The sequence below is a fragment of the Drosophila novamexicana genome, unplaced genomic scaffold, assembly GCF_003285875.2.
Source record: "Drosophila novamexicana strain 15010-1031.04,08,12 unplaced genomic scaffold, DnovRS2.1 tig00000308-arrow-arrow-pilon, whole genome shotgun sequence".
NCBI classification, from domain to species: domain Eukaryota; kingdom Metazoa; phylum Arthropoda; class Insecta; order Diptera; family Drosophilidae; genus Drosophila; species Drosophila novamexicana.
In genome coordinates, this window is record NW_020824799.1 from 1,163,086 (window position 1) to 1,183,954 (window position 20,869).

The window sequence follows — 20,869 nt, forward strand, 5'->3', positions numbered from 1 at the left end:
TCAACCAAAATATAAATAATTTATTTTGAAGGGAGAAATGGTTTTTCATATAATTTGTTTACTATCCTTTCTCTATTTGGGATTGTCCTTCAATTTTAACCCTGGCAACGGTTTATGTTGCCACGCCCATTGTCACATTTTGAGTGCATTAACTATGATAAATTCACATCTGGCCTGGGCAAATTACAAGACCTCTTATTGTAGAAATAATTTTTCTGGAATAGTTGAAAAATTGGATATAGAACATAGACGAGATTTGTATCTATCGCATTAATGGTTTTGCAACTTATTTTAATCAATATATTATTTTCATATAATTCTACACATTGTTTTTGATGTTCTTCATTTAAAGTAGCCTAATTTTAGCATAGATTCACTTAGGATATTAATTAAATGTTAGCTTATAAAAAATTAACCAACAAAACTCGTACCGTGTACAAGGTAAACAATTCGAATAGATGAAAACAAGGGAACAAATAATCACAATAATCAGTTAGTTTTGGTTGCAAATGTAATATGATAAAAAAATTCCAATATTATACATACAATTACTCTATAAAAATTAATAATTAGCTGATAAGTAACATAAAACAGCGCAAATTAACATTTAAGTAATTATTCCAATTCGCTTTGCGATAAATTGTAATTGAAAAAGTATACAGATATAAAAATGTATATAGAGATATATAGTTAGATGTATATAGTAGATGGGGAAACAACTTGTCTAAATTGTGAAAATGCGGATCAAGAAATCCACTAAACAACATTTCAACAGCCCTAAGTTTTCTGAGTGAGTTCAGTTTACAATATATGTATATGTATATAGATTTGTTTCTACGAATGTCCTTATGTGGTAAAGAATATAGTTGTTGTTGGTTTCGTTTGGAAATGGTCGAGTCTTAACTTCTGCTGTGCTGAGCAAATCTCTTTTAGAAAATCGAATCCAATACAACGTTAAGGCATATTCAAATTGAATAATTGATCACGTCTAGGATAAAAAAAAGTGGAGTTGTAAGCGGAGCGGAGCAGTAAAACGTCTCCTTTCGAGTACAAAATATAAGTAGAAACCCAACGGAAATATAAATATATATATACATATATATATGTGAAATATATTGATTCTACTGAGATTTTAACAAGTTACTGTGGAATTTGTGGCAATACTTTAACGTTTACATCTATCTAGTGCAAGAACTACACAAGGGAATGTCTAAAATTCAATTGCTTTTAGTTGGCCTCGACCCGTTGGCCCAATCTTTGCCTCACTGAAACGGCAACAGGCAATTGGCTGTCGTGTTGAGCAGTCCCAGGCGCTGCTTCTGTTTGCGTTGCTCCGTCATGTGATCTTTGAGCTCGTGCAGCTGTGTCGACAGGTTCTTGATGAGCAGCTGCGTCTCCAGTAGCTGCGCCTGCATGCTGCGCAGCTCGATCTGCTCGCCATCGGCGTCCACTGCGGCTAGCGACATGGCGCGCAGTCTTGGGAACCATTCCAATATGCCCGCCTTGACCATGGCGTACACATAGCTCTCGGGGCCCGTGAACTCCGTGGGATCCTTGACCTTGACCAACACTATGAAGTACAAATAGTGCCACATATTGTGCTCGCTCTTGATGTGCTCCTCGAAGCTGACCGTCTTGTTGTCGAAAGCCGAACGGTTGAGCGAGCAAATGAAGCAGGTCGTCTTGAGTATAGCCTCTTTCTGTTGCTTCTCCGATCGCAGGTCGGCAAACGTGTCAATGATGACGCCAAAAATTAAGTTCAACACGATAATAATCACAATGAAGAAGAACAGCAGATCGTAGATGACGCGCGCCACAAAAAGACCCTCCTGCCAGGCAAACAAATATTGAATGAGATCTATTCGATTGCGACTGAAACTTGCCAGCTTACCTTGCTCGAAGGTGCTCTCAGAATGTCACCAATGCCGCCGCCATTGCGCAGGCCCTGATTCAGTGTCGTCACAATGCACATGACCAGCGAGTCGCAGGAGCGCTCCTTGGCCTCACCACTGCCGGCGGCAGCTGCAGCCACCTGCTGCTTGGTGCCGCCATTGCAGACGCCCAGTTCGTCGGGCATGGCGCAGGACTCCTCGGGCGATGCTGGTACCGAGAGGGTCAAGGGACCGATAGTCGAGGCAGCCTCCTGCTCTTCAAAGTCCACCGGGACGAGAAAATCATCTTTGAAGAACATGTAGCCAATGATGGAGAATAGATAGACCAAAATCAATGCCAGCACGGCAGTCAAAACAATGGAGCGTCCGTTCCGGGTAACCGAGCGAATCACATTGACAAGCGTCTCCTCCCGGTAGACCACATCGAAGAGCTACAAGACGCACCGCATTAGATATATCAACATGGCATGGTAACCACGCGCAACTTACCAGCAGAGAGTAGAAAAACGGATGGAAAATGAGTCCGCAAAAGCAAAAGGCTATATAAATGCAATGGTAGAGCAGCTGAAAGTCGGTGATGATCTTCAGGAAATGCTTTTCCAGCGTGCCCTTGTTGCCCATGATGCTCACGATATGAACGCTCTTCAGAGTCACCTGCACGGACACGTTTTAATGTTATTCGGGTCAGTTATTAGCTGTGGTTAAGTACTTACCGTAACGACGCCCAACAAACAGAGTGTCGACTCTGGGCCAAGCATAAATATAAAACGAAGAATTACGGAGCCAATGAATGTGCGTATGCCCGATTCGCGAGGTAGCGTAATTACTATTACCAGCGAGAATATCAGAATGGCCCAGAAGAGCAGCGAAATGTGCGAGCTGAGCTCTGAAAATACAAAAGCAAAAGAAAAATGATCTCTTTTGTGCCTCAAAAAGTATGCTATAAACATTAACATAACAATCACTGTTAAATGTCAATGTTAGTTTACATGGTAGCTGTTTGCGGTTTTGCACTCGAATAACATTACCATAACATTCACTGTTAAAAGTCAATGTTAGTTTACATGGTAGCTGTTAGCTGCTTTCTTTATAAATTTTTTGTTATCTACGCTTTCATACCTGGCACAGTATTATCAAAGGGATAGAAGAAAGCCACAATCATATTAATTACAACAACGCAGTTGAAGAGTATATTGCTCCACAGGGACATGTAGCTGCTAATCCAGAAGAGCAGCGGCTGACCTGTAGAAGATGTAAAGTCAGGCTTTAAGAAAACTCCACAAAATGAAACAATGTATGTCACACGTACTTCGCAGTTTCTTTTGCCATTTCATCTCATTGAACATCTCCTCGGCCTTGTCAAAGAAATCCGCCACCTTGGAGCCCTGGTCATCGCGTTCCGCCGTGTTCAGTATTTTGATTTTCGTATCTGTTGTTAGATACTCGCAAATTTCAGGTATGGGAAAAACAATTTGTTCCAGTGTGCGATCATTGCGAACAATCTGCGAATGGAACGAAGGTAGTAAATACATTCGGAATAAGGACAAATCGGAATAATATGACATATTGTGGTTAATTGACAATTATTATGTTATCTAATTAACATGTTTATGTTATGTAAAGCTGCTGTGATTGAATGGAACGCTTGTTTAGCATTTGTTCTGACTGTACCTCAATTTGTGCCGTGTGCGTTGCATAGTACATGAGTGCTTGACTTGTTTTGGCATCGAAGCTGGCCGATTGGGGATCCTCGGATGCTTTTAGTAAGGCGGCCAGTTCCTTGTTGTGCTGCGCCAGCTGGTGGCAGAGTATGTAGATGTTGTGTCCGACCTCGCGTGGACTGACCGTTGCGTCATCGTCATCTGTTGCGGCACTCGGCTCGTCACCGTCGTCCTGCTCATCGATGAGCTCCTCCTGGTGATAGGCCTTGCAGGCGACCTCGACCAGTTGCTTGGGATTCATGTTGTAGAGTATGCGCTCCGCATTCTCGCTATCACCGCGACTCTCCATGATGGCCAGCAACAGCTTGGAGGCGTTATTCTTTAGCTCCAGCACAAGATCCATGCGGTTCTCGCCCAGCGGATTTATGTTGTTCAATATCAAGGCGGTAATGATGTCCAGACCGTTCGACTCGTGGGTGGCAATACAGTTCTGGTTCTCATGGCACGGTCCCTGACAGTACTCGGTTAGCGTCTCCAGCGTCTGGTTGATCAGCGCCACGTTGTGCTCATTGATGTAGAGACCGAGCAGGCCCAGGCCGCCCGTGGTGGAGCCGCAGATGCAGTCGAGAAACATGAGCGTCTCGGAGACGAGATTGTTGTTGGTCTTGTTGTTCTGGTTGCGCAGCAGATTCTGCAGATCGGGATTGTGATTCTCGCAGAGTAGCTGCAGGAAACGCAGAATGGGCTGCATGACGAGCACCTTGTTGGACAGCTGATTGCGCTGCTCCTTGCTGTCGCGATGCTTCTCCAGCTTCTCGGCCAGTATATCCTCCAAGGGGCTGTTCACACTGATCGCCGAGCTCTCCTCGCCGGAGTGTATGTTCCGCGCATTGCCATAGGCACGCGCTGTGGCCAGGCCGGCATTGTGCAGCTCCCGTTTCAGTTCATCAGTGATGACGACGCCGTTGCTCTTGAGGCCATGCTTGCGCGAGATCTTGTCCAGCTCCAGATTTCCGTCCTGCTTATGCTCGTGTGCCTTGGCCGCAATGTCTGTGGTATTGACGGACACCGTCGATTTGATCTCCTGCTGGGCATCCTTCATCTTCTCGAAGAAGACCTTGAAGAACGCCTGGTTCAGATCGTCGCTGAGAAACTTCTGGAACATGCCCTTCTGTATGATCGGATTGCCGCCCTCGAGCAGTGCTATGCCCAGCTCAACGGCCTCTACAAAGATGTTGGGCGAATGCACCGATTTGATGACCAGCTCCACGACCAAATCCGAGGCGCCCTCGCGGTCCAGATGATTCTGCATCTCGTGCAGCGTTTTGCCAGCACGTGCCAGATACTTGGCGCCAGGTCCATGGGTGACCAAATGCAGCTGCTTGGCTGGATCGGAGGTCGCCGCCGCAGCAGCCACAGCTGCCGCAGCAGCCACGGCGGCCGGCAAATGTGGATGGTCGTCCTCCAGCTTTGGCGCGCTCTTGCACTGGAAGTAGCGCAGCAGGAGCGTCTCACGCAGCGCATCGCCCTTTTCGCCATAGTTGACATCGATGGCCATCATTTCGCGTAGGGTGCGCAGCACCTTGACGCACATGCGCTCCTCCTTCTCCTCCAGCAGCTTCTCCGTGTGCTTGATCAGCTTGCGAATGAAGCCTCCGCTTTCGCAACGCTTGCGCGCCTCGGTGCCGGCTGGGAAGAGCAGCTCGGAGCGATAGAGTATATCGACCAGCAGCGAGAGCTCCGCCTCGACGACCGGCTTCAGTTGATCCTCCAGCAACGAGACAATGTCCTGCAGTCCTTCAATGATGGAGCGATCCCAGCGCATTAGCTGGGCCGATTGTTGGGTCTCGTACTTGGGCTGCTTGGAGGCCAGCAGCCACTTGGCGGTCTGGCGCGTCAGCATCGCAGTCTTGCTGGACATGTTGGCCACCTGCTGCTCCAGCTCCACCGGCAGCACAATGCTGCGCATCTTGGCCGATTCGGTCAGCGTGCGGATGCAGGTCTCCACATTGAAGCGATCCGCCAGTGGCAGCCACTTGCATTGGGTGAGCCGGTACGTGGCCTGCAGCAGCTGCACGAAAATCAGCTGGCGCGACTGGACTATGGTGCTCTGGTCGGAGAAGGGGCTTGAGAAGAAGCTGCCCAGCAAATTGGTTACGCCATTTAAGACATATGCCAGCAGGGTCTTGTTAGCGGCGGCTGCGCTGTTCGATATCAATAGATTAAGGTCGACCAGGAAGCTCTTCTCGAAGAGGCTCCACATGTGGCCGGAGGCGTATATCTCCTTCATTTCCACCTCGGTATCGATGTAGCAATGATTGAGAAAGTCCACATACGCTTCCTTGACCTCGGGCATGCACAGCGGATGGCAAATGATGGTCACAATATCGTCCAGCGACAGCAGATTATTGCACTTGATCTCCGTGTAGACGTTCTTGCCCATGGTGCAGCAGGCGAGCAGCTTCACCAGCTCCACATGGTACTTCAGCGGGCTGTCGTCGCTGAGCGGCTGGCGGCGCTGCTGCTGCTGCTGCATCATCTGAACAAAGTGCTGGAACGAGGTCTTGTCGTTGTAGAAGACCAGCACGTCCTCGCCGGCATTGATGAGCTCCTGCATCACCATGTCCTGGCACTTGCGTATGAACTGATTCTCCGCCTTGACGATCGTCTGCAGGAACTGCAAGTAGGCCACATGCCGGCCATGGATCTCGATGCAGTGCACAAAGTGTTGGACCACCTTGTCGGTCACCTCGTTGCACAGCGCCAAATTGTCCTTGAAGATGGCGCAGACTGTCTTCGCCTCGAGTATCTGGAAAAGCGAACAGCTTTAAACTCCCGTCAAGTTATAAGTAACTCGTACTCACGCCTGGATTGAGAAACAAGTCGAGATGATTGTGCAGCAGCACTTGATTCTGTTGATTGCCCAGGCAAAAGTTTTGCAGGAACTCGTGGGCCAGGCACATAAGCTCCTTCATCAGCACATCGTCCTTCTCGTCATAGGGATTCTGCAGCAGATCGAGCACAACCGTGTGCACGCCCACATTGCGCAGCAGGCGCTGTTCGTGCTTGCGTGGCCTGACAATGGGACCTGAAAGGGAATAGGCGCGAGCATTAGCAAGATCAGGGATCAGCTGATTGAGGATTACGCACCGGCCGTTACACAGAACTTGTTCATGCGTATGAGTATCTCCTTGACCTTCTGATACTCGCCGCGCTGCTCCGGCGAGAGCGTGGCATCATATTCCAGACTATCCGCACCGCCGGCGGCTTCGCTGACACCCAGCTCGTCCGTCGCCTTGGCCTTGTACACCCACAGCTCCGACTTCTCCACACTCTGCCGCAATATGTCCAGGTCGGATTTGATCTGCTTGTAGGACTCCACATCGCTGTCGGAGACGAGCAGTTGCACCTGCAAAGTGAAAAGCCAAAGCGGAGCAGCTCAGCCATTAGCCAATCCTCGAGAGTTACATCATAAATGTTCATACATACAAAATCAAAAGATCTTTCATTACGATATGCGGAATACGTCCACTTTAGTGGCAGTTGTGTGTGTGTTAGCAGTGCGTTAGGAGTGTTAGTTGTTAGTCACAAGAGAATATTTGATGAGAGATGCGGTTGATTATACGGATTAGTGGCACGAGACTCGACATCGACATCGACATCGATTGCGAGTTCGAGTTCGAGAGCGTTGCATGCAAACCCAAGAGAGATGAAGAATAGAATTTACAAATTAGAAAGCAACAACAAAGCAATCTGCCAAGCTGCCAATCGGTGAACCGATGCCCTCAGATATAGTCTAGCATGCCAAAATATATATCAATGTGCACTAATCAAATATATATATAAATATTACTAAAGAAAGAATTGCCCCAATATTAAATAAAGATACAAATAGTCTACTTCAATAATAAAAACTAGAATGAAAGAATATATTCGGCACACCGAAGATTGAATACCCTTGTAGAATTATGCTGAGATTTGTGAAGATAATTTGAAGAACCGTGAAAACAATCGTTTTTGACCGATTCTTTATATTGAGCTATAAGATATAGTAGTCCCATGCTGATAAGATAGGACAACAGAATATATCGCGGGTTACATCAAGTATCTGGAAACATAATTTGCGACCGATCGTTCCGGAATGCCAAACCTGGCCAAGATAACTTGATAAACAAAAAAGTTGTTCAAGTACGTAATTTCCGAACAATCATTCCTATGTCAGCTATATTATATAGCGATCCGATATTCTCGGTTCTAATTAATTCACGATTAATGCCTATGCAAAAAGACAGACAGACGGCCGGACATTGATATATCGACTCGGTTGTTGATACTGATCAATAATATATATACTTTATATATACTGTAATATCCCCTACAAGCTTTCATCTACTTGAAACGAATCAGTTTGTGTTTTTATTAAATCAAGCTTAGAGTATATCGTAGGAAACTTATTAGAGCTGGAAATATATGAACTCGGGTTTACCCTCACCAGATAAGGTATTATGATTTTCATATCATATCCTATGAAGTCTCATATATATTTAACGAAAGGATCAGGATCAGCTCAACTCTCTTATGGAGCTATAGCTGGATCGTGATCATTAAAAAGAGGTGCTTCTCTCCTGCTACCAGAATAGTTAGGTTCGTAAATGCTCGAGAATCTACTTAGGTTGGTTTTTCCCAGCATTCAAAGTTTGTTAGATCGAATTGACAGACAGATGGAGGACAGAGTCAGCAATCAATCAATCTTTCATACATTAGCTAGCAAATTACGTAAGTTAAAGAAGTCATTTAAATTAATTAAAGCTAAGCACATGCAGACAAATCGTCTAGTTTAACTAAAACTTGAATTGAATTCGACTTTAAAGTGTGCTTAAGCTTAAAAGATACCTTAAAACTGCATTAATTAGGCATACGCTGTGGGAATTTGGTCGGACTTACCTGTCTGAAGGCTTGCAACACCTCCTGGCGCTGGCTAAAGTGACGGAAGAGCAGATGCAAAGCACCCGAGACGAGCGGCGCATAGTCGTGCATGATTAGGTGCAGCAGGACGCGCAGAAAGGTGCGTCCGCCTTGCCCATCCAAATCCAAATTGGCCGCATCGCTGCGCTCGCAGTCAAAGATGCCCTCGGCCTGCACGCCAATCGATTCCAGATCGATATTCTTCTGGCGTGCCGCCGCCGCCGTAGCAGCTGCGGCTGCTGCAGCCATGGCAGCCTCCGCAGCGGCTATTTGCTCCGAGTCCGTGGTGCCTGCACTGGCGGGCGGAGTCTGTTCTTCGCTGGGACCGGCTTGCGTCTGGGCAAGCACCTCGGACTCGTCGAACTCGCGCTTGAAAATGGAGAGCAAGCAGCTGATTCTGTAGTCCAGGCGTACGTCCAAGATGAACTGCAGTATCTCAATGATCTTCAGCTTGGTGTCCATGACCAGCGGATACTCCTTCATCAGCTGCGATACAGACTTGCGCTGCTGCAGCGCTATGGCGGGCGCCGCAATCGCCTGGCCCACTGAGCCCAGGGCCAGAGAGGTCATCACCGTGCTCATGTCCCCAATGGAGCGCAGCACGCCGCCCTCGGCTGGTGAATGGACACAAATGTTAGATTAGCTTAAATGTCGGACGGTTAACTCGAAGCTCACCCTCGTTGCTCGTCTCCTCTTCGACAGCTTGTCAGGGGCAGATCAGAGAGAACTTACTCAACTAACTTAAGCTAAGTGAATCTGTTTTTTTGGTACTCACATTCAATATCCGCGTTGACATATCCGCCACCACTTGAGGTCTCGGACACGCAGTCCAGAATGGACAGCAGCGTCTTGGTCAGGCGCAGCAGATCGCTGAAGCTATAGAAACCAAAGTATATCAAGTCCCGGGCCAGCTTGACCACCTGAAAGAGGCAAAGAGTTGGGTAGCATGGGAAATAGCTATAAAGGATTAGCTTCCTTTTAGTTCTGGCACGTACCTCGAAGGTCAGCTTGTTCTGCTCCTGATCCGTGAAGAGCCACACTTTGGTGGCCACATTGCACAGATAGTTCTCCACGAATGCGATGGTCGTATTGAACTTGGCACGGCAGGCCTGTTTGTTCTGATCCGGCTGCAGATTCTTGCCATCGTAGCTGCGGAAGAGGCACTGACATTAGCTAAAAATCTTTGAAAGCATCAAAATCGAAATACTCACTCCATAATGGACATCTTGGAGGGTATCTCGCTCCATAGTCGCGCGTATTTCACGGGCGTGACTGGCTCCTGTGGATCACGATCGACATGCATGTGCAGCATCAGGCGGCAAAAGGATGCACGCAGCTCATAGGGCATCGTCTCATCGGACATGCATCTGCGGGATAGGTTAGACATTGAGCAAAGGGAATTGGGCAAGCAGTTAATCGGCTAACCCACTTTAGTATCAGATCAATGTCCAGTTGGGGCGAGAGCCTGTTCAGGGCCAGGTACTGCCGGTTCAGGCACATGTTCGAGAACAGATTCAGCTGATGGCGATAATAGTTCAATATGGCCGCCTCCTGTTCGCAGCCGTCGGCCACGCTGCTGGCCAAATCCGCCATGGAGCGCGATGACTGAAGGCAAAGAAATCACAGGAATTAGGGAAAAATGGGGGCTTGCAGCACTTACCGGTTGGCCCTTCCACTGCAAATGTATTTCATACTTCTCGGCCTCACCGTTGAGGCTGGCACTGTCCCAGGTGCTCGTGGTGGAGTTGGACTGCAGATCGGAGCGATCCTCGTCGTCGCCCGCCACCTCGGTGAGCGTGGCGAGGCAGACATCCTCGGAGGCGCCTTTGTAGCAGCGCACGGCAGCATCGCTGCGGAGCGCCTTGATCTGTGTATCGATCAGAATGTCGACGTTCTTGTCGCTGAGCACGCTCTTGCAGATCAGCTCCTGGGTGACGGCAATGGCCTTGCGATTCGAGACGCACAGATCGGACAGATAGTCGAGGAAGCGCGAGTCCCAGTTGTGCATGTTCTTGCGCACGAGCCCGACAAATGTCTCGATCTCGGCGGCCGTGATGTGCTTCTCCAGCAGCTTGCGATTGTTGTGCAGCAGCGCGGTGATTGTGTCCTCGGCCAGGATGTCGTAGCCGATCTGCTTTTGCATCAGGCCAAAGTGTTTGGCAATGTACTCCTGGTTCTTGCGGTAATCCTGTTGCGAGAGCCGCAAAATCCGATAGCACAGCCTGAAGATGTTCTTATAGGGCGCATTCTTGGGATCGCTGAGCTCGTCCAATCGCAGGAACGGCCCATCGCCCGCAGTGTGCTCCTGGAAGGGACCGTGCAATATCTTGAACAGCTGCTTGAGTATGTATTGCTCGCGCAGCAGCTTCTGCCGATCGCGTATGGGATTCTTGATGGTAAACTCCAGCGCCTTGGTCTTGTTCTGCTCGTTCTCCATGCCGGCTATGAAGTACACAATGTCCTGCAGCAGCGAGATGAGAGCGCGCCGCTCATTGATCGAAATGCTGCCATTGTCCAGCTTGCTGGTCACCATGGCCAGCACCTTGCATGCGTCGTTGGCAAAGTCCAGATCGCGCACCTCCACCGGCGATACGGGTATCAGGGCAAAGGCCTCCTTGTCCTCCTTGATGGGCGAGCAGCAGACCTTTGACATGACCGGCTTATCGTCATCCACATCGATGGGTATCGATGTCGCATGCACCCACGTATTCGAGCAAATGTGCTGCAGTCGCACATAGCTCGACTGCGGCACCAGGCTGTCCGGCCGAGCCATTGTCGTCGCATCCAGCACAAACACAGAGGCTATGTCGGCCGAATAGGGCACGGAGACCAAACGATATAGCTTGCCTTTCGGTTTTTCTGTGAAAATGCAAATTGATCAGTTTTAGAAAACATTTTAAATGCAGTTTCCCTTGCTTTCCACCCATATTCCGCTGTTGCAGGCGAATTCCGCTGTGGGTGGAATTCTAAAAAAAAGAAGACCCTACGCCTACTGGCTCTTGAATATATGCTAGCTCTCTTTGATCTGATACAGGTAAAAGAAGAAGAGCATCCTTTGGGACCTACCATTTAGGGTGGAGTTCATTGTGGAGCTGAGTCCCGAGTCTTTGCTACAGTCGCCCAGCAAGGACTCATGAGCGTTGGCAGCAATTGTTCCGGCGGCCACATCGGATTCGGACTCGGCAGCCAAATAGTGACCCGTCGCCAGATGCTTGAAGCGATACAGAGAATTCCAGTCGCCGGCGCCACCTCGGCACGAGTCGTGCTGCACCACCTCGATCTCCCAGAGCGCCTTGCTGCTGGTCGCCGCCGTGGCGCTGGTGCGGCCCGTGGTGCGCAGGAAGACATGGTACTGCTTCTTGTACTCGTCCATGGTGAGAAACTTTTCCTGCTCGGCGTGAAAGAGACGCACTACGTCGCCGCCCTTGAGTATGTGCTCCTGGTTCTCCTTGTGCTCCATGAACAGCGAGATTTTCCACGAGGTGGATGAATTGAGTACGTTGACCTCCTTGCAGCCGGGATTGTCGGGCAGCTCGTAGTTGGCGGCCACGTGCAGATTCTGCTGATCCGCATTCACCGGACTGAGGATAACCTTGTCGCCTACCACGACATAGTCGCCAATGGAGCGCAGCTTATAGAAGGGCTTAATGTAAAACCAAGAGCCCTCATTGCCATTCGCATCCAAATAGACACGCATCGCATTCTTCTCCAGCAGCGAGGGCAGACGCTTGTTAACCGTCAGATACTTGTTCGACTTCAAGTGGAGCAGCTGCACCACAGCCCGGCCGTACTGTATGAAGGTGCCCAGCAGCTTCTTGTTTTCCGTTTCGTTCTGCTTCTTCTCAATTTCGGCGGCATGCTACCAAGGGGGCATATACTGTGAAGGGCTTTTTTCACATTTAACTATAACTCAATGGAGCTTACGTGCAAACGCTTCAGCAGATTGGGATCTGTGTTGGAGCTGGCCGACTGCTTGGCTGCCTTCCAGAATTGCTTCTGCGCTGAATACCGGTTCATGGGGCATATTTTGATGAGGCAATCTGCAAAGCGAGTGCATTGAGTAGCATTAGTTTGAGTTAGTCGAGCAATTAAGTACTTACCTCTAAACTTTTTGGGCGGACAACTCAAATCTCCAGCCTCGGGGCACACAACGGTTCGATCATCCACCAGACTGTTGAAAATAAATAAATAAAATATAAATGCCAAGAGTTTTGCCGATTATAATCAATCAATATTAAAACATGATATGGCATTAGGCATACTTTTCAGCTAATTTGCCTAACGAGAGGGGATCAAGTTCTGATGGTATTCGAATTACTTATCAATTAGAATTAATGGATCTTAACTAAATAAATAGATTTGTGCAAATGTATGAAACAAGCAGAAGGAAGCATCAATAGCCGAGTCGATCTACATCTCGATCTCATGGATCTCAGAGCTAGAGAATTGAAATGTGGAATGTGCGTCCTCCTAGTGCATGCGCAGTACGAGTCCGTTTCCGATGATCGATAACTTGACCCGTGTTCAAGAAATCGATAAAAATCAAAATCCAAATACTATTTTTTGAGCCAATCTCGTAAGTTATAAGAGCTAGAGTCACCAAACTTGACATGTAGCTTCTAGAATAGTATATGTATATATCATTTTATAGCTATCGCCGGCAGCCACCCATTTAAGACACAATTCTGGTTCTAATTGTTGTTGGCCAATATTTCATGTCCATTGAATTGAATTCCGTATAATGATGTTGCTATTTCTAATATGTTCTTATAAGTAAATCCCGAATAGACGTACTGCTTCTATGGACAGCTAAGCCAGAGGATAAGTCGCATTGCCACGCAACAGTTGGCTGTCTGTACTCAAACATCATTCACTGAAATGTCATTCAACTGCGAGTACTTTTGGTCATAACATATATGAGTGCGAGTGCGAGTGCGAGTGCGACGAGTGTCCTACAAGCATGTGACAAATGGTACTCACCCGAGTGTGCTCAAGAAACCGCAAACGCTGCCCTCCGCATAGAGTGAAACAATGTCGCCCAAGTGGAGGAAGCTTGCCGAGCCAATTATATTGTCGCCCATGTCGGAGGATGTGGGCCGCAGCAGCAGATTCTAGTGTTGTGTGTGGTGTGCAGATTGGCGATGGGTGGTCTCCGCCTGCTCCCGCCCGCTCCCGACTCTGCGTTTAATTGCCTTTGCTTTGTTTGTAGCCGTTTATGCGAGTTAATTGCAAAGATTTGTCGCTGTCCTCGTTGTCGCTGTATGCTGTGTCCTGTGTGTGAATAAAACAAATATATATTTATACTTATTATATATGCGAGCATTATGGTTGTAAGCAATCACATGGGCGCTGTTTACTCTAATTACATGACATAACCCAGTTATAATTAGTTATCGAATTACTTTTATCAGCAGGTTTACTGCCACTGACCCACAGAGGTAACGGGGCTATCTAAACAGTTTTCGGGCGTTATGCCATTTGGGGCGTGTCGCCAGATAATTTATTCATAAATCATATACACACAACTTTCTCATTTCTCCAAATATGGACACACATGTCGCTTCACAGCGGGCATATTAACTTTGTGCTGCATTTTGTTCCATTTAGTTTAGTTTATAAAAACTAAAATATGATAGCTCTACTTGAAATCTTATTTTGTATATCATGAGCATATTAAGTTTATCTTCATGTTGTATTTATGATATTTAGATAATATTTCTAAAAATACATGTAGCGCTCGTATAGTGTATAGATAATGAACAAATTTTACTTGATAATATTAGTATAACATTATTTCTCCACAAAATTAAGCTTTCATATGAGTTAAGGTATGATTAAAGGGGGCAGTCGAACTTTTTTCGAAAGTAGTATTCTTCAAGTTTTAAATATTAATTATTTTAGTTATATTCCTCTATTAATTTAAGGGGTAAATGCTTGAGCTGGCAGCGCATAGCCCAAGCTATTTCTGACACTGTTAGAAAAAGCTGCAGGGTATCTTCGTGTCGTGCACTCCCAAATGTTTCTAACTGTTACAAAAATTAGCAGTTCAATCTATGTGTATCTATACAATTAAAAGCTTAGCAAAAATTAAATATATTTCAATTTTGTTTTGGACTCTTTAGTTCCTTGGACAACATGTCGTATACCTAATATTTCTTTTCTAGTGAGAGCTTCAATTTAACTCCACATACATTATAAAATATGTTTAACTAATTTAATTAAAATTCTGTCATAAAAGAATTCCCAAAATAACTTACTTATATTCGTATTATTTTAGAAGGTATTAGCCAGTTTTTTTCCAGAAAAAGAGTTTTCACCATTTTTTAAAAAAAGATGTTCACTTTAAATTATTTTAACTCTTCTGTCCATTGACTTTTCAGTTCTTGGGACAACGGTTCGTATGCTTAATATTAAATATGCTCTGCTTTTGTTATGGGAAATGTTTTAGGCCAGAACTTGATGTTTTCACAATGTGAGTTTTTCGTTCGCTTTAACGATTCATTTACTCTGTACGATTTTTTTTTTATGATTTCTGTCTATTGTCCATAGATAATGGCTTGATACGAACTAAAAGCTGAGTGAGACAAAGTGCCATAAAAAAACAAGTAAGAGGTTCTAGCCGGGAGCTGCCGACTAGGGGGTACCCTGAACCCTCTTCCCGACCCAACATCAAATGCATATATATATTCTATTTTAGAAGCTCTAGCTCTAGCTCTTATTATTTACCAAAATTGCCCAAAAAACAGGATATCGATATCGATATTTATCGATTGCTTGGAAACGGAGTAAGTTATCGGAAACAAACTAGATCTGCGCAGGCACTAGGAGCACCTACATCTAAAATTTCAAGTCTCTAGCTCTTAAAGGTTCTGAGATCCTTGCGTTCATACATACGGACAGACGAACAGACAGACGGACATGGCTAGATCGACTCGGCTATTGGTGTTGATCAAGAATATATATACTTTATGGGGTTGGAGATGCTTCCTTCTGCCTGTTACATACATTTTGATTTTGCACAAATACAATATACCCTTATACCCATTTTTATTGGGTTCAGGGTATAAACATTGCCATAAAATTGTAAGCACAACGAGCGAGAGAGAAACAAATGTGATGGGTTTTATTGTTTTCAAGTTTTAATGGCAGCATGCCACATTGATTTTTACAAAGTCACAAATTGTTGTCTCTTGTGTAAATGTAGCGGAATCTTAGCAGACTTGATAGTTGTAGAAGTTCGCAAGCATAAATTGTACGTAAGGTAGATGAGATATAAATATGTTGAAAGTATCTCAAAGTCACTCGCTACTTACAAGATACAACCAGCCAGATTAACAAATAATCAATAAAATACATGAAATTTCCTGATTCCATGCGCTGAGTTATTAACTATTAAGCATGTGATTATTTTGATTCGGCTCGGTCAACGGCACTCGGCGATTTTTATTATAGTCCCAGGCCATAATCTTGAGCAATGCTCGGCATACTCGATAGCATCTCTAGCTCTGTGTGTGTGTGTGTTCCTCTTGTTTATCAAGAGGCCGCAGCACCGGAATATTAATTAGTTGCAAGAAATTGGACAGAGAGCGAAAAGCCAGTTGAGTATAAGTGAATGTATATAGAGATTGGCTTGTCAGGCATAATGACAGGTGATTAGCACAGGAACAAGAATTGTTGTCGAATTCCTGGCACTCCTCTCTGTATTCCAATTGGGATTTGGGCATGCCAATTAGCATGAATCTCTAGCCGGCAGCTTTGCCCATGTGCACACATTTATGTTTGTCAAACAGGAAATTAAAATTTCATAGCTGGCGCTTGATGTGGGCAAGAAATGTCATGCTGCAGCATGTGGCATGTGGCAGTATGTGAAAAGTGTGGCTGGCAATTGTGTTCCTACGGCAAAGCCGATTTTTCTAATCAGCTGTGCGCCCCAGCTCATGCATTTATTATAGTCCGGGTCAGGGGTATTCGTAAAGTTTCTAACTGGATTTTCACAGGCATGAAATGTGCTCTTTAATTTGTTAACACACAATCAAATAAATTACAGATGTTTGCACTGTGAGACGATTGAAGTGGAATTTATTTGGAATGGCATTAAACTAATTAACAAGCAATTCAATCAAATTATGCGCTCAATCACAACAATCAAACAGCTTCCCACGCATATGGATAGGCAGAGTTATGGTACACACATCTATTATGTGAGTGTATGTGTGTGCGTGTGTGTGTGTGTGTGTGTTGGAAGCAACGATGTATACACATGCCTGTGAGGCGGCGGCAGTTTAGATATTTGCCTATTTCTCTTCTTCTTTCCTTTTTTTTTGCTGCTGACGGATGCTGGCAAAGCCTCCGCATACCAACACACACACACACACACACGGACACGGACAGCTCACTTTTCAGTTTGCCAGGTGTACATTTTCATGCTCGAGGGAAAACCACTTACAAATATCTTCACAAATTGTTGATTTCTCGAATATAAACAAAACGCAGCACAACAAATTTATGCATATATATATATATGTATGTTTCTTTTGCACTATAGATATTTAGTTGGAGTCGTTAATAAATAATTGTTGAATTTTCTAAAATTTTTTCGGATGCTAAACGGCGCGACCGCGAACAACAAATGCTACAAGGAACGTCAACGTGCGACAGACGACGGCGACAGCGACGGCAACGGCAACGGCGACCCACAAGAGGCCAGCGCTCAATTGAAAATGCTGCAAAAGCTTATGCGTCGAGTTGCGGCCAAAAAGCTCAGGCAAGCGGCGAAAGCTTTTTAAGCAATATAAGGCAGTGTGCCGTGCTGTGTCGTGGGCGTAGCTTTTTGAGTGCGACTTTTTTTCCCTCTCTAACAGCTGCTGTTGTTCTTGTTGTTGCTGTTGTTGGCTCAAACATATTGCACACACAACTTTTGCTTTCATTCATGTTTGCTTGCTGCCGCTGCCCACCCCCCCTCTACACGGCAGCACGCTTTACGCATCAGCGCGGCGAATTAGCTTTCTCAGTTGGCCTCTCGCTTTATGCATTCGCTTGAGCGCCGCTGATGGGGCGTGTGCAAATTTGATTTGATTTCAACAAAGACGACGACGAAGATGACTTAGCATGTTTAATGCAAATGCAATTGCATTTTCCGGGTCAGGGTCATGCTTAACTTAAGACTCAAGATTGTGGTTGTGTTAGCTTTGTTGTTGACGCTTCAGAGCCTGTTGCTGTATTCGAGTGGGTTTTCGTACATTAGCTGAATGCAAAGCTTGACAAACGACTTGACAATGAATTGGGCTCAAGGAGCACTTGAAGGTCTGGAATTGTCCACTTAAGCTATTGCATTAGCAGGCAACTGATTTTTGGGATTTTACACAAAATAGTTGGTGTCGTAATTAATACTATAACTAATGCAATCAAGGAACTAGTTAAACCTTTTTATAGATGCACTCAGCACTTCGACATTGAGTGAGCGCGCTTAACAAGAGTCGCATGACTTTCAGTTAAATTCTTATCGGCCTGTCAATGCACTAATCTAATTAGACAAATTATGGCAAATGCATATTAAAAACCAATCAATTTTCAACTAGATTAAAAACCCTCAACTAACATGCTTACCGAAATCTCGCTGCGTTATGCGTGCTGCATGCGTGCGGCAAAAGCAACGTTACAAAACACAAGAAGAAAAAAAACGCCACAAGTGGTCGGCGCAATATGCTGGCGTTGGCAGAGACTGCGACTGCGACTGCGACGCGGACGAACGCACGTGCGAACGGTAAAAACAGCTGTGCGCCGAACGAAAACAACAAAGCGTAAGTCGGTAAAAACAATGGGCGAATGATTGTTTACATGCACCGGGCGCAGGCGTAGCGCAGCTTTCGTTAAGCTTCAAAAGCTGCACGAAAAAAGCTGCTTGGCAACGCGAAAGCTGCGCAGCACTGGCAAAAGTTTTCTCACTCAAAGGGGACAGACATTCAGTAGTAAAGCGTCGCGCCAGGCGCAAAGTTGTGACCAGCAGTCCAACAGCGGCAGCGACTGAGCCAAAGGCAGAGCCATCGAGTGTTCATTGCGTAGCGACACGGTGCGTATGGGAATCGTGGTAAGCGTACAGGGTACGCGCGACTGAACTCTGGCAGCCTCCGCTGCCGACGCTGCCGCCGCGGCCGCGGCCGATGCTGCCATCGCCGCTGGCCATTGGTTATGCATGTGAAATGAAATGATAGAAATGTGAAAAGCTTGTGCTTTTATAAACTTGTAATGAAACACGACAGCAGCACGAAAACTGAAACTGAAACAAAAGAAATTAAAATCTATTTTGTTCAAGAAAAAAATTTACAGTGAAAGTTGAGGCAGCACAGCCCCAAAAACTCTCGACCAACAAGGATAAAAGTTCTATGTGCCTGTGCGACCGTGCGTCTGTGTGTGTGTGTGAGCGTGCGTGCGTGTGCGTGTGTGTGTGTGTGTGCGTGCGCGACAGCAAAAGGAATAGAGAAAGCAAAGCATCCCGTAGGAGTGGCACACATACAAAAGTGTTTGCATAACTTAAGGCGCCCGCTGCCCTGTGCGCGTATACACATACACATATACATACATAGTACATACGTGTTGGTGTGTGTGTGTGTATATATATATATAGAGCCAATATAATGTGATTAAAGGCAAGTCCGGAACTCTGTACAAAAAAGGAACTGATGCCAAATATAGGACAAATGCTGCCTGATGCTAAATGTGAAATTTTTCGGAAATTTTCAGTGATATGATTTAAAGGCGTGGCTGCTTTGTGGAAATCCGCTCAATCGCCATGGATCCGCCCAGCACGGCCTATAGCATTGTCTACTGCGCTGTCGTCAGTACATTGTTTATTATATTTGGTTACGTTATTTACATCATATACACATTTTGCTATGGGTACGCTGAAGCAGAATTTCGCACTAGATTCTTCGCGCTCTGTATGCATTCATCCAATTTTCATCCCCAGATACAAATGATTAAGTTATTTCCTTTCCCTATAGGGGCTAATAACACCGAAGCTGATGAGAGCTTTGCGTCTGTTTGGTTCAGATATAGCTACGATTAATGCAATTTCGCTAATGACTTTACGAAGCGGAAGCACTGATATATTTGCGGCAATTCAAGAATAATATACTTGGCAAGACTTTGTCCATATGTTCGTACAAACATGTCGCATATGCTAGCATAAATCTTTAAGAACAACAAAAACTTTAGAATTATGTTTAGCAAAATTAATTGTATTGATAATCAGAAAAGATTGTTATTTAATAACAATAAATTACGTTTTTATGACAAGCATACGAAACCTTCTAGATAATATATTTCGAGCTCCTGCCTTGTTTTATATATTCTTGTTCAGGCGAGGCGTGGCACTTTGTATTAGTTGCCATTCATTATCATCATTATAATTATTGAAAATATTTTATAATTGACAGACAAAGAATCTATTAAATATGCTAGAATTTTGTGCAGTTTGATATGCTTTCATTATATCTTTGCCTTGAGCAGCAAACAGGAGTCCGTATATCCTTTGGGCATTCCCCCAATGATCTATATCCTTTGGTCCTTTGGCCATTTAATTATTAGAAAGTAACTTGAACATTTGAATTTCTACTTGGTTACATTTTGAAGCCCATAAAAACCTTAGCAACAAACAATCAACGAGCGTAAAAATGGATTTCCACACAAACAACGAAAGTCAACAATGTTAAACGGGGCGAGTGGCAAGGACGTGTCGTCCGGATGCCAATAAACAGCTTAAAGGTTCGATCAATTCAATGGAGCGCAACGGGAACAAAACATATGTTAAGCAATTCGTGTGTGCAAAATGGGTTCGAAAATTGCGCCAAAAAAAAAATAAAGCACTAGAAATACCCTTGATAAAAACGCTGAGAACAAATTCCGGAATGATTCCAAGTAGAGTGGGGATTTCTAGTTCAATTTGCTGAAAAAATTAACTCGTTCATTTTCTGGCCGTGAACTAAATCGGTCATTTAGTTCACTCGTTCAGCTATTTAGTCGGTCATAAACGATGAATTCTGCTCAGCTATTCCCGCTATCTTTTATGTTTATTAAGAACTAAAAATCGCAAAAGAATGTATCGTTCAGGAACGGATGAACTGCTGAGTTTCATACAACGTTCATGATCGACTGAACGAGTATCAAGAATTTATCGTTCATGATCGACTGAATAGCTGAACGAGTGAACTAAATGATCGTTTTAGTTCACTAATCATTGAACAAGTTCAGTAGTTCATTCTAATGACCCGTTCAATCGAACATGGTCTGAAGTAAACGACACAACTCTAATTCAAAGCACGTTAAAATCAATACGAAAAAGAAAATCATTTT

General features: G+C 45.2%; 2 protein-coding genes across 2 annotated transcripts in view; one reads left to right on the forward strand and one right to left on the reverse strand.

Annotated features, from left to right (window-relative positions):
• LOC115759664 (inositol 1,4,5-trisphosphate receptor) overlaps positions 1 to 20,869 on the reverse strand; it is a 26,132-nt gene continuing 5,263 nt past the window's right edge. The window contains exons 2-20 of the mRNA XM_030700660.1: positions 13,499 to 13,789; positions 12,619 to 12,689; positions 12,443 to 12,558; positions 11,585 to 12,377; positions 10,179 to 11,377; positions 9,948 to 10,123; positions 9,730 to 9,885; positions 9,514 to 9,667; positions 9,294 to 9,438; positions 8,498 to 9,132; positions 6,704 to 6,962; positions 6,418 to 6,641; positions 3,564 to 6,362; positions 3,202 to 3,394; positions 3,012 to 3,134; positions 2,606 to 2,778; positions 2,382 to 2,546; positions 1,892 to 2,323; positions 1 to 1,829 (exon numbers count right to left, since the gene is read on the reverse strand). Coding sequence (XP_030556520.1) covers positions 1,263 to 1,829; positions 1,892 to 2,323; positions 2,382 to 2,546; positions 2,606 to 2,778; positions 3,012 to 3,134; positions 3,202 to 3,394; positions 3,564 to 6,362; positions 6,418 to 6,641; positions 6,704 to 6,962; positions 8,498 to 9,132; positions 9,294 to 9,438; positions 9,514 to 9,667; positions 9,730 to 9,885; positions 9,948 to 10,123; positions 10,179 to 11,377; positions 11,585 to 12,377; positions 12,443 to 12,558; positions 12,619 to 12,689; positions 13,499 to 13,599 — 8,481 coding nt within the window. The 5' untranslated portion in view covers positions 13,600 to 13,789 and the 3' untranslated portion in view covers positions 1 to 1,262. The remainder of the gene's footprint in view (positions 1,830 to 1,891; positions 2,324 to 2,381; positions 2,547 to 2,605; positions 2,779 to 3,011; positions 3,135 to 3,201; positions 3,395 to 3,563; positions 6,363 to 6,417; positions 6,642 to 6,703; positions 6,963 to 8,497; positions 9,133 to 9,293; positions 9,439 to 9,513; positions 9,668 to 9,729; positions 9,886 to 9,947; positions 10,124 to 10,178; positions 11,378 to 11,584; positions 12,378 to 12,442; positions 12,559 to 12,618; positions 12,690 to 13,498; positions 13,790 to 20,869) is intronic.
• LOC115759665 (glutamate [NMDA] receptor subunit 1) overlaps positions 18,541 to 20,869 on the forward strand; it is a 14,731-nt gene continuing 12,402 nt past the window's right edge. Inside the window, exon 1 of the mRNA XM_030700662.1 lies at positions 18,541 to 18,587. The gene's annotated coding sequence lies outside the window, so the exon portion shown is untranslated. The remainder of the gene's footprint in view (positions 18,588 to 20,869) is intronic.